General features: G+C 44.9%; 1 protein-coding gene across 1 annotated transcript; it reads left to right on the top strand.

Moving 5' to 3' along the window:
- Positions 1-1,569: 1,569 nt before the first annotated feature.
- Tat (tyrosine aminotransferase) lies at positions 1,570-11,609 on the top strand. The gene is made up of 12 exons (XM_028768696.1): positions 1,570-1,643; positions 2,623-2,869; positions 3,007-3,111; positions 5,180-5,247; positions 6,275-6,433; positions 7,030-7,168; positions 7,627-7,679; positions 8,523-8,675; positions 9,216-9,344; positions 9,932-10,015; positions 10,697-10,795; positions 11,147-11,609. Exons 2-12 carry the CDS (start codon positions 2,635-2,637, stop codon positions 11,285-11,287), a joined length of 1,365 nt encoding a protein of 454 aa, XP_028624529.1. The 5' UTR covers positions 1,570-1,643; positions 2,623-2,634; the 3' UTR covers positions 11,288-11,609.
- Positions 11,610-12,711: the final 1,102 nt, after the last annotated feature.

The following is a 12,711-nucleotide window of genomic DNA, read 5'->3' as shown; positions in this document are numbered from 1 at the left end:
ATATCAATAATACTTCTCACTTTCAGATTAGCCACATTTCAAGGACCAAAAGTCAATTTTGACCGTGGCTACTATTTGAAACCGGGCAACTATAAAGTGAGTGGGAAGGCTAGCAGTATAACTCATTGGTACAGCGTTTGGTTTGGTTCAATTCCCTATATTAAGAACGTGTGTGTGTGTGTGTGTGTGTGTGTGTGTGTGTGTGTACGGGTGGAAAGTGACTGAGGAAAACATCCAATATCCTAATGTCAACAAGAAAGTCCACAGCAGGACTCTGGCAACGCCTGGGTTTTATGAAGCATCTCTGCATGCTGTAGCTTTTATTGGAGGTTACAGTGATACGTCTTTGGCCAGTAGAGCATGTCATGCCCAGGGTGATGTGAGCCTTGTGCGTCTAAATCGCATTCCCATTGCAGGCCCATTGCAGGAAGTAGACTTTGTAGACCTGCAAAGTGTGGTGGTTGGAGCACTGCGCATGCGCAGAGACACTGCTATGCAAAGAACAGTCTAGCGCCTCTTGTGGACGGTGTTAGAGCTGTTATCTGTGCCTGTTCGGGGAGCAAGGAGCATGCGTGGTCCAAGAATCAGATTATGTGTTAGCATAGGAGAGAGATCCTACCGCTATTGTTGTTGGTTCCTTTGTTACCTTTGTGATCAGTTACAAGCTGCTCTGGGAATTTCCCACTGTTTAAAGAAAAAAATAAAAACGACTTCAGATCCCTCAACTCACTGGACTCTTAAACAGTTTTGTACCCTAATGAAAACGAAGCCGCAGAGATTTTGGCTGCCTTGTTTCTTGATTGATTATTAATTTGTTTTGACTGCCCAGTTTGTTCTAACTGGAGTCCAAAACTCTGTGGTATGCCAAGTCAAGAAGATTAAGGCATAGGATAAAGTAATACTGATGACGACGACGATGATGGCGATGACGACAGCGCGGATAAATGCCCATTGTCAAATGAGAGCATGCTTCTATATGTACTTGGAAAGTCTTAAAAATTATGTATGCATTTATCTCTGTATTTCTATTCATATCTCCGTATACTTATTTATTTTGGTGAACTGATGGATTTTTTTTTCCTTTGGAGTGCCGTTGAATTTTTGTGGAGATTACCGTTGTCCATAGCAAATCCCACATAAGAGAGATGAATATCCAACCAAGCTCTTATCGTTGCTTATGTCCAGCAATGAGTCTAGAGTGCGCAGAGAAAGGGGTCCCAGAAGGACTTGCATTTAAATGTATTTCTGTACTGTTAACACAAATGGTTTTCATAACAAAAAAGGACAATAAAGTTAATCACTGTCACCCCAACTGCCCTCCACAGTTTCCTCAAACATCTCACCAAATGACCAGAAAGAGTTAACACAGAGAATTCCAGATACTTGATGTGAGGACAAATCCCAGATTGGATGGTGGCCCAGGGTTGGGGTGAGAAACAGCAGAGTGTGGGGGAGGTCCAGGGGAGGGGCTTAGTTCTCCCTCTTGACCAATAGCATGAGGGCTTCAGGCCCAACGCCCATTGGCTGAAACTATTTCAAGGGTCAGGACTGCACCTGAACTCATCATCAGAGGACTTGGTGGAGGAGTGCTTGTGGGCTTATAGGTTTGGCTGCTTGGAGGCTGCTTTGCCGGGACGTGGAAGGTAATCCCTGAGGTTCTCTGCACTGTGATGTTGATTGGGATGCTCCTGGCTTTCTTTCTGATATTATGACTTTTTCTGCCTAGGGTTGAGATGCTTATCTGACAGGGCTTTACTTTAATTGGCATAAATATTCATCTCTCTCTCTCTCTCTCTCTCTCTCTCTCTCTCTCTCTCTCTCTCTCTCTCTTCCTCCTCCCTCTCCTTCTCCTTCTCTCTCTCCTTAATGGTATTACGGATTGAACATAGGTCCTGGCCCTGCTAGGCAATAGTTTTTGAGACAGACTCTTACCCAGCTGCCCAGGCTAAAGTCCTGGGAAGACCCTTTCTTTGGGGGTCTCTGTGTGGACAGATGGTAACCCACAATGTTTGACGAATACTTTCCTGTTATTTTATTTTTTGGTTTAACTTAGAGCGTAGGGTTAGAGTTGCATAAAGAAAATCCCACTTACACAAGGCCGGGAGATGACTCAGCAGGAAAAGCCCTTGTCACCCAAGTGCGAGGATTAGAATTCGGATCTCTAGGACCCATGTAAGTCAAATGTGGCGGTGCACATCTGTAATCCCAGAAGCCACAGCGAGATGAGGCGGAGATCCTGTCTCAGACAAGGTGGATGGTGAGGGCTGTTTCCCGAGGTTGTCTTCTGAACTCCACATGCTTACAGTGGAACGTAGCTCTCACAGGATCGTGCGCATGCGCAAGTACATGCTCACGGCAAAGACAAGAGGAAAAACATCCCACTTGTCGTAGATAAGTGTTCAATTAAATGCACCCTGCTAATTTTGGAAAATGAGTTGCCCCTTTATTTTCCATCTCTGTAAAACATTCTTAAGCCCCCCTATTCAGAGCGAAGCTATCTTACAAGTGAAAGCTTTAGAGAGATATACATTCGAAGTCACCCCAACTTAGGTCTAAACGTAGCTCCCCAACTCAGAGAACACCATCTTAGTCTTCACAGGGACGGCTCTTTTTTCCTTGTAGGCTTCGTGAGCCATGGACTCCTACGTGATTCAAACGAACGTCAATGACAGCCTGCCTTCAGTTCTGGGTGTGCATGTCAATATTGGCGGGAGAAGCTCGGTGCAAGGAAGATCAAAAGGCAGGAAGGCCAGGTGGAATGTGAGGCCCTCTGACATGTCCAATAAAACCTTTAATCCCATCCGAGCCATCGTGGACAACATGAAGGTGAAGCCGAATCCGAACAAAACCGTGATTTCTCTGTCAATTGGTGAGTTCGGGCCACTTGACGGAGGGGTGGCATTGCCTGCCCACCTCTCACCCTCTTGGGCTGCCTGGAGGAGATGAGATCCGAACGTGGAGATGTAAACTCTTGGTGGTTCTTTTGCTTTCCTATTCCATGAACAGGGGACCCTACTGTGTTTGGGAACCTGCCTACAGACCATGAAGTGACCCAAGCCATGAAAGATGCCCTGGACTCGGGGAAGTACAATGGTTATGCCCCGTCCATTGGTAAGCTTGTCCAGACATGCGCCGAGTGCCTTTTGGTCATTGGTATATTACACAGTCTGATCTCAAACTAGCGATCTTCCTGCCGTAGTCTTTCAAGAACTGGGATTGTAGGCATGTGCTATCATGCCCGGATCGTAATTTTTTTTTAAGTTAAATGTATTTATTTGTGTGTGAGTGTATGTGTGTGTGTGTGTCACATACACAGAGATAAACACAAAGAGACAGAGAGAGAAAGATAGATCAGGCAGACAGATGACAGACAGACAGAGGTGTGGGGAGCAAGAGTGCATGGTATGTGGCCATGGTATGTGTGTGTCAGTTAAAGGGCAGTTGTGGAGACTGGCTTTCTCTTTCCATCATGTGTGTTCTGAGGACTGAACTCAGATTGCCAGATTTGGCAGCAAGCCCCTTTACCCACTGAGCCAACTCACTTGCTCTCTATCTAGCTGCCTAAATAGGACTCCAGCCTATAATGATTGTCCTTGATTTCCGGATCTGTGGTTCTGAAGAAGAGCCCAAGATAGAACAGCCCTTTAGATTAGGGAAAGGGTCTCACTCTTCATTCTTAAACACAGCCATTGAGGTCTAATTTCTTTCCTGATTTCATCTGCTGGCTGACACCTCCTCCTTAGGTGCTCAAACAGAGTTATCCCTCAAACGATTCTGCCCATCTTTACCTCGAAGGCGAGTCTGGCTGCACTCAGTTCTCTAGGCTCGCCATTCCTTTATGTGTTTGCCCTCTGCAATCAGCTCCTTTATTTCTTTATGATTTAGAGCTCTGTTTCTGGCCTTGGACTCCTTGAAATGCATTGATAATAGTTTGGGAGGGAATGCCACAGAGTGGCTGATACATTGTGGGCAGATGTTATTCCTGAGAGCAAGATGTCTCCCTATTTAGGAAAACTCCATCTGTCAAAAATGCCTGTCCTAAAGATTTTGGCAAAATCATTAATTCCGTGGTTTTATGTTATGTTGCTTATCTCCCACTGGGTGTTGTATACATCAATCCCTTCTTAATGCAGAATTAATTAAAAAACAACAACCCAGTTTCATGCTAACATCAGATTCAAAAGCTTTTCCGAGAGGGGCCAGAGGCATGGCTTTCAAGTGGATGATATTACATATTAGAAAATTACTTACATACTAGGAAGCTGCATATAACAACAATATAATTCAAGACTCAAAATTAGATTATAGAATATTATAATGAGGACCAGTGAGATGCCTTTCTGGGTAAAAATGCTTGCTACCAAGCCTGGTGATCTGAGTTCAATTCCTGGGACCCCCATAGTGGAGGGAGAGAATTGACTCCCCAATGTTGTCCTCCAGCCATCACACATGTGAACGCCCTCACAATACCCAAGTAAATAATTTCATTATCCAAAGTATTAGGAAACTAATGGATCTTGGAAACAGGCATTGAACCTTTATCTGACAAGGGTTCAAAGGTTCTGAGCACGGCCCAGAAGGGAGGGAAGGTGATGGTCGTCTCCAGGAATCCATTCTTCCTCATTAATAAAGTAGGAAATATTGATCACTGTTGCTTGAAAGACCCATTAATGAACTGTTGATGGCATTTCAAAAAGTAGGCCCTATATAAAGGGACTTAAGGCATAAGTCCTTATTTAAAGCAGAATAAAATGTAATTATAGCATTCACGATTTGCAGTGGATTTATGCTTCTGGTTGTTGTCATACATTTGCACTTTTTTTTTTAAGATTTATTTATTTATTATATGTAAGTACACTGTGGCTGTTTCCAGACACCCATATGAGGGCATCAGATCTCATTGCAGATGGTTGTGAGCCACCATGTGGTTGCTGAGATTTGAACTCATGACCTTTAGAAGAGCAGTCAGTGCTCTTAACGGCTGAGCCATCTCACCAGCCCTACATTTGCACTTTTAATAAACCAGCAATAGGAAATTAATTCCCTTCACATATGACTGAGCTGTACAGGATGAACTGGCCCTAAGCAGAGGGGGGCTGGAAGCAGTGCCAAAGTTCAGGGCACGACTGTCAATCAAGGGATGAAAACCTCCAGCTTCCTCTCCCATGTCTTGTCTCAGGCTACCTATCCAGTCGGGAGGAGGTCGCTTCTTACTACCATTGTCCTGAGGCTCCTCTGGAAGCTAAGGTGAGCTGGGGTGCCAGTTCAGAGGCTGCTGAGGGCAAGCACACTCCTTGCTTCTGTCCCAGGGGTGATAGTTTGGGGGGAGCTGAGAAGAAACCCTGTGTAGCCAGTTGTAGCCAGTTGTAGCCAGTTGAGGACTTCTTACATAGCTGGGTCATTGATCAGTAATTGTGATTAATGTCACTATGGTATCAGAGGTATCTCCTGTCATGGATGTACTGTGGTCCTAGAGTCTCAAAGGACCCCCAAGTTCATCCTAGATTTGATTTTCTTCAAAAAATCATTAAGAAACTCTTCACAAATAGTAAATAATTTAATTTAAAAGAATTTCTCATTAGGAAGTACCTTCACTCATGTTAGGGTGCCAAGACAGAACATTAGGAGTCTCAGGTATACCGGCTTGGTGGAAGGGCCAGCCTTGGATGCTGCCCTCCTCTCTTTGTTGTCTACCTCCTAATCTAAGGGGCATCTCTCATCTGTGTTCAGAGAAGAGGCAGGCTTCAAATCTCTGGTCCAAAGTAAATAAATAACCTGGTGGAAAATAGTCCAAGGTCAATCGAAAATCTCCCTTGAGAGTTGGTTGAGTCGTAGCCAGCTTGTCCTTTTTAAAGTGGTTTGCTTAATTTTTAAAAGTGGCCATCATTTTCAAGAACATTTAGAGATAGCTGAGAGATGGTTACAAGAGAGATAGACACATACTTAGGTGATAGACACACAGTAGATAAAGGATAGATATAGATTAGATATATAGATGGTAGATTATGGATAGATAGATAGATGATGGATGATAGATACATGATAGATAAATAGATGATAGATGATACATTATAGATAGAGGAGATAGATGATAGATAGATGATAGATAGACAGACAGACAGACAGACAGATAGACAGATAGACAAGATAGATTTTGTTGGGCCCAGCACAATCCTTCCTATTTCTTTGGGACTTATTAAAATAAGTCCATTAATACTTCCAACTCACACACATGATGAGCTGTCTCCCAAGTCCACCCTTTCTCTCTTCACAGGATGTCATTCTGACAAGCGGCTGCAGTCAGGCCATTGAGCTATGTCTAGCTGTGCTGGCCAATCCTGGACAAAACATCCTCATTCCAAGGCCCGGGTTTTCCCTCTACAGGACCTTGGCTGAGTCTATGGGAATTGAGGTCAAACTCTACAATCTATTGGTAATTAAAAGCATTTTAATGTTTATTTTATCTTATATGTATGGGTATTTTTATTCACATACCACATATGTGCCTGCCGGAAGAGAATGTTGAAGTCCCTGGAACTGGAGCTATAGATTGTTGTGAGCCATCATGTGGATGCTGGGAATTGAACCTGGATCCTTTGCAAGAACAGCAAGTACTGTTAACCCCTGAGCCATCACCCCAGGCCTGCACTTAATTTTTGACTCAAGGGCTCAGTTTCTAACCTGTTAAAAAAGAAATGACCATTGTCATACAGAGACTGGTCTGCAGGAGGGAGGATGAGATTGAAGGCAGATTTTATTCTTTTAAAACTTTTTATATTCATCTATCTTGCGTGTACACTGGTGCGCATGACTGGGGTGGTGAGTTTAGTGTGTGCACATAGTGGTTTGTGTGTGGAGGTCAAAGACAGATTTCTGTAGTTCTCTCTTCCCAACATGTGGCTCCCAGGGCTGGAACTCAGATCATCAGGCTGGGTGGCTTCTTATTTTATTCTTTACATTGAATTCTTGGGCTGAATATTCCCTCTAAATTGTTCAGACACATCTTGGTCTCACTTCTTTCTTTCTCAGCCTGAGAAGTCTTGGGAAATTGACCTAAAACAACTGGAATCTCTGATTGATGAAAAAACAGCTTGTCTCGTTGTGAACAACCCGTCCAATCCCTGCGGCTCCGTGTTCAGTAAGCGGCACCTTCAGAAGATTTTGGCAGGTAAGTGCCAAAGATCACCCACACTGGGAGGAGGTGAGAAAAGCATCCTTTAGCTGCTCCCTGAGCAGCAGAATGTCCTGGGTCTGGAATGGAGATGGAGAAACGCCAGCACTGCCTCTGGCTGATAATGTGTCATGGGCCCAGGACTTGTCTAAAAGAAGGGGAAATGAGAATCCTGAATCCAAAACTGGCAAGCATTTCATTTTGGCAGATTTCAGTTAAGAGGTAGCTCACCTGTGTTTGCCTCTCTCCACTACCGTCCTGTGGAACAGAGAGTTTGGAATCTGTGGTTAAACGGCACAGTTAGCCTAGACATCCTGGGAGAACACCGGAAGTGATTAGTTCCCAATAGGATGATCCGTGAGCACGGAACGCAGAGCACAGAGGGCCAGGCATGAAGGAAACGGTGACGTAATTCGAACTGAAAATGATTCCAGCATTGTTTTCGTTATTTTCAGTGGCTGAAAGGCAATGTGTCCCCATCTTAGCCGATGAGATCTATGGTGACATGGTAAGTTATATCGGTTGGGTTATATCGTAACAGGAGTCTCAATACTGTATTGTTTTCTGGGACGTGGAAAGTTGCCTAACAGCAATGGTCAGAAGCAGCTGGCCATTCTGTGCAGACATTCTTGACAAGCGCACAGACTTCTCAGCTTAGCTCTTTATCAATGAAATTATTTAATTCGAAGAGCTGGGAAAAGCCAAAGTTCATGGATTTTCCTTGAATGTAGGTGCCAAGGAGATAGGATATAATGGTACTTTTGGATTTCTTGTTTGTGACTCTTATGGATGTGTATTTTTAGGAGTTGTTAGGGAGAGGGATCCTGAAAATGTAACTCAGGGGTTGAGAACATGCCCAGCCAGCATGCTCAAGTCTGGGTCTAATTCCTGGCACCAGAAACGAAAAGAAAAAGTGCACAGGAAGAGGAAGAACGGTTGATATCATTCTAGACTTCTTTGGGAATATTACAAATCCATATGTGCTGTGACACCTTCTGGTCCCTCCAAAAGTGTGCATTATCCAACATAGCTTGGCCCAGGAATGTTAGATATTGGATTATTTTTAAATTTATAACGCCACCTATTGAAACTCCATAGTGTCAGATTCCAAAAGCTGTTCACACCATTGGACTAGCGTCATTGCTCACATGTTAGGCTTCCTTTAATCCAGACCACACGCCAAATTAAATGTCTTTGGATAAGTTTCCCTGAACTATGTGGGATCCAGTCATGCCTGAGGAGGGGAAGGAGCCTGTCAATCCTTACCCTGTCCCTCAACATCTAAGAAAAGGGATGGGATGGGAGGCACGGGTTCCAGAGGAAAGCATTCAAGGATACCTCTCTTCCTCAGGTGTTTTCAGATCGCAAGTATGAACCACTGGCCACCCTCAGTACCAGTGTCCCCATCCTGTCCTGTGGTGGGCTGGCCAAGCGCTGGCTGGTTCCTGGCTGGAGGTTGGGCTGGATCCTCATCCACGATCGAAGAGACATTTTTGGCAATGAGGTCAGAGCAATATGGTGGAATGGTGTGAATGACTTAGTATACGTATTCAGTTTTGAATGCTCAGTGCTGCAGAGGGAGGGTGTCCTCCCCTTCCTGACTGTGTTGTTTGTGGTGTCTGGAAATAAGACTGATAAGATGTATGGAGACCCTCATCCAAACCCAGTTTTCTCATACTTGGGTCTCAGGGTCTGTGATGATATTCCACCTGCCTCCAACTTGAAGGCTATAAAAAGGCAAACCACCGTAGTAATGATGGTTATGATTCATGTTTTACGAACCTATTTTTATTTTATCTTTATAACACCCCGTGAGATAATTTTACAGTCTATGAAAACAGGGTGCAGAGAAGTTACATCATCTGCCCATGGTCACACACAGGTTTGTGACAGAGAAGGATCGTAGATCCAGGAGGTCTCATGGAAGAGGCTCATCAGGTGCCATCTTTCTCAAGGTTAAAAACCGTATAGAAAGGTTAGAGTAGAGCCACAGCACAAGGAGGCTTAAGAAAGGCTAAATAATTTGTCTCCCGGGGGATTCTAGATTCGAGACGGGCTGGTGAAACTGAGTCAGCGGATCCTGGGACCATGCACCATTGTCCAAGGTGCTCTGAAGAGCATCCTTCAGCGTACCCCTCAGGAGTTCTACCATGACACTTTAAGCTTCCTTAAGGTAAAGGGCAGCTTGTAGCCTGCCTGCCTGCCTGCCTTCCTTCCCCCCCTCTTTCTTTCTTTCTTTTTTGTTTTTTCGAGACAGGGTTTCTCCGTATAGCTCTGGCTGTCCTGGAACTCACTCTGTAGACCAGGCCTGCCTCTGCCTCCCAAGTGCTGGGACTAAAAGAGTGTGCCACCACTGCCCAGCTGCTTGTAGCCTTTTGCTTGAGGACTTTGGGAGCCAGAGAACATATCAGCAGAATAAGGGACGACGGCCCTTCATTTCTACAGCCCTGTGCAACTGGGGCTTCCAAATCAGAAGGCGACATGAGAGTCCTTCTCCATAGACAACTTCCTCCACTTTTAATTCACTCCATCTTGCTAGGAACTTCGAGTGATGGGGTTTTGTTCTTTTTGGGGTTTTTTTTTGTACTATAACCTTAAGCCTAGGTTTGTGGCCTTCAATGAAGGTTCTACCTTCAATAATGTTTTTCTTTCTTTTTTAAAAAGTTGCTTTATTACATAAAACATTACATATGGAAGTCAAGGTTTTTCTTTCACTTAATATTTGATCATATATATATTGTTTCTCTCTGCCTCTTGTAGTCCAATGCAGACCTCTGCTATGGGGCATTGGCTGCCATTCCTGGACTCCAGCCAGTCCGGCCTTTTGGAGCCATGTACCTGATGGTAAGTGTGTGTGTGTGTGTGTGTGTGTGTGCCCAGATGTGATAAAACACAGGAGATGGCTTTCCAGGATCTTCACAGGTGGCCATGCAGGGTCTGCCTCCATCTACAAAGATGAGTTAGGTACCAGTCTCCATCATTTGAGAAACCATCTTGTTATGAATTGTCTCAGGGCTTCGGTTGACCTATGTTCACAACAGCCTCTCAGTAACTTCAGTACAGTCACTCACGCCATGCGCAGATACAGAGGCATGCTTTGTGGTTCGTGACTAACAGTCATGTTGGTTCCTTCGGAGGTCGGGGGACCACATAGAGATTTTGTTTGTCTTCAGTATCACTAGTGCCACTTGTGGCCCAGGGATGCTAGCTGTCCTGCAATGAGTGAGATACACCCCACAAAGTGAAAACTAACCTGGTCCTGATGCTAACTATGTCTCTTTTGAAAAAAAAAAAAAGGATGGCATTTCTTTTCCTATTATCCCTTACCAACATCTAGGAAAGAACCCGTCAATAAACTAAAATATAGATATAACTATGTCCTCTTCCCTGGCTGTTGGTTTTCTCAGTTATGGGCAGCAGAGTTCCCAGACAGCTTCAAGGACTCCCTGCCCTCATTTCTGGCATGGAAAACTGGTTTGCATTCCTCCACTGACACGCTGGCCTTCTCTTTTATTTTGAGTTCAGGTGGGAATTGAGATGGAGCATTTCCCAGAATTTGAGAATGACGTGGAGTTCACAGAGCAGTTAATTGCGGAGCAGGCTGTGCACTGCCTCCCAGCAACGGTGAGTGCTGGCGTGGGTCTCTGCGGCCATTCCCAACAGCCCCTGCAGACCCCAGAGGTCTTCCTGAGCTGTGCTCTAGCCTGACATTCTCTCCCACACCAAGTGTTCTCTTTCATCATCATCCCCTCCAAACAGGAAGGAAAGTTGGGAACACTCACAGTGGGTGGGAGGAGAGTTGTCTATTTCAAGATGAATGAACTCAGTTACCAACTCAGTTCCCCCCAGTGGGGTGAAAGGACACCCCTAGTGGCATGGCATTACTCTGTCTTGCACACTAGAGGCCTGGCTAGGTTAAGGTGATTCAGTATCAGATTCCGTTGCCCTGGAGATGACAGGTCGTTGTTTTTGCAGTGCTTCGAGTACCCAAATTTCTTCCGGGTGGTCATCACAGTCCCCGAGGTGATGATGCTGGAGGCGTGTAGCCGGATCCAGGAGTTCTGTGAACAGCACTACCACTGTGCTGAAGGCAGCCAGGAGGAGTGTGACAAATAGGCCCTCACACATCCTTCTGAAGACATGTCCCATGCAAGGAGGGCTGGACTGGGCTGATCGCCTCAGGGAGCCACATGTCCCTTTTGGGAGAGGGACTTCCAAAGCACTGCATCAAGACGTGAAGATTATTTCTTCTCCCCGCCCGGTCACATGCAAAACATGCTTGGAACCCCAGATTCTCCCCTTATTTGGCTTTGCTGGAGTGACTCATGAACTCATTACCCTCACCTACACCCCCCCCCACACACACAGCGCACACACACACACACACCACACACACACACACACACACCACACACACACACATACACACACATACACACATACACACACACATACCACACATACACCACACACACCACACACACCACACACACCACACACCACATACACACCACACACACCACACACATACACTACACACACACACCACACACACACCATACACACACACACCACACACATACACCACACACACACACCACACATACACACCACGCATATACACACACACTCACCATACACACACAAACACACCACACACACACACACATACACCATATACTTCCTTATCCTGAGAGTACCAGGGAACCGTTTACCAGAGAGAAACTGGGACAAGAAATGCGAGAGCTCAGGACAAGTGAAGCAGAAGACGGAGGATCCCCCCCCCCATTTCCTCCAGCTGACACAGGAGCATCCTCTTCGGTCAGGTCGGAAGTCACCTCGGTTGCTGCCTCACTTCAGGAACACCTCCCTCCTTGTGGTAGAGCTACACTGGAGAGAAGTCGAGGACTTGTGAACTTGGTTAATTATAGTCTACACATATTAAGAAACTTGATATTTAAAGGATCCTTGATAGAATTTTTTTTGTTTTTGGTAAAGAATTATTTTGCAGTGCAAATAAATACCAGCTTCCTAAACTTATCAGCTTCCTAACTGATTAGATCTGTTTGCATCAGGTTTCCTTAAAACAGGAGCTTACCTCATTGAAGGAGAAAGAGGGGACGGGAGGGCTTTCCAGAGACATGGCTGTGTACAGTGCAGTGTCTCCCTCCTCCTCGTCTTGCAGAATCATCGCCACTTTTGCCGTCATGTGAATATTGATTTATTAATATTTGTAATATTATCTTTTCATATATTTTCTAAGAAACATATATATTATAAGATCTTTTATTTTGTCAAGGGCATAAATTATTTTTTCTTTTTTTTTTAAATAAACTTTTATCAAATAGTGCTTCTCTGTGATGTGTTTTCTGGGGCGGGGTTTGGTCCAGTCCGTCACTCACTAGGTCTCTGCATTAGTTACTTCTTCTCATTGCTGTACCAGAGCACCTGATGTAACGAAGGGGTTTATTTTGGCTCACAGTTTCAGAGGGTGCAGTCCGTCACGGTGGAGGCACGGAGAGAGGAGTGCTTGCTGTGCT

Source organism: Grammomys surdaster, unplaced genomic scaffold (assembly GCF_004785775.1).
Source record: "Grammomys surdaster isolate TR1022 unplaced genomic scaffold, NIH_TR_1.0 187, whole genome shotgun sequence".
Classification (NCBI taxonomy): domain Eukaryota; kingdom Metazoa; phylum Chordata; class Mammalia; order Rodentia; family Muridae; genus Grammomys; species Grammomys surdaster.
Note: the sequence above shows the minus strand (reverse complement) of the source record. Positions and strands in the feature narration are given on the sequence as shown.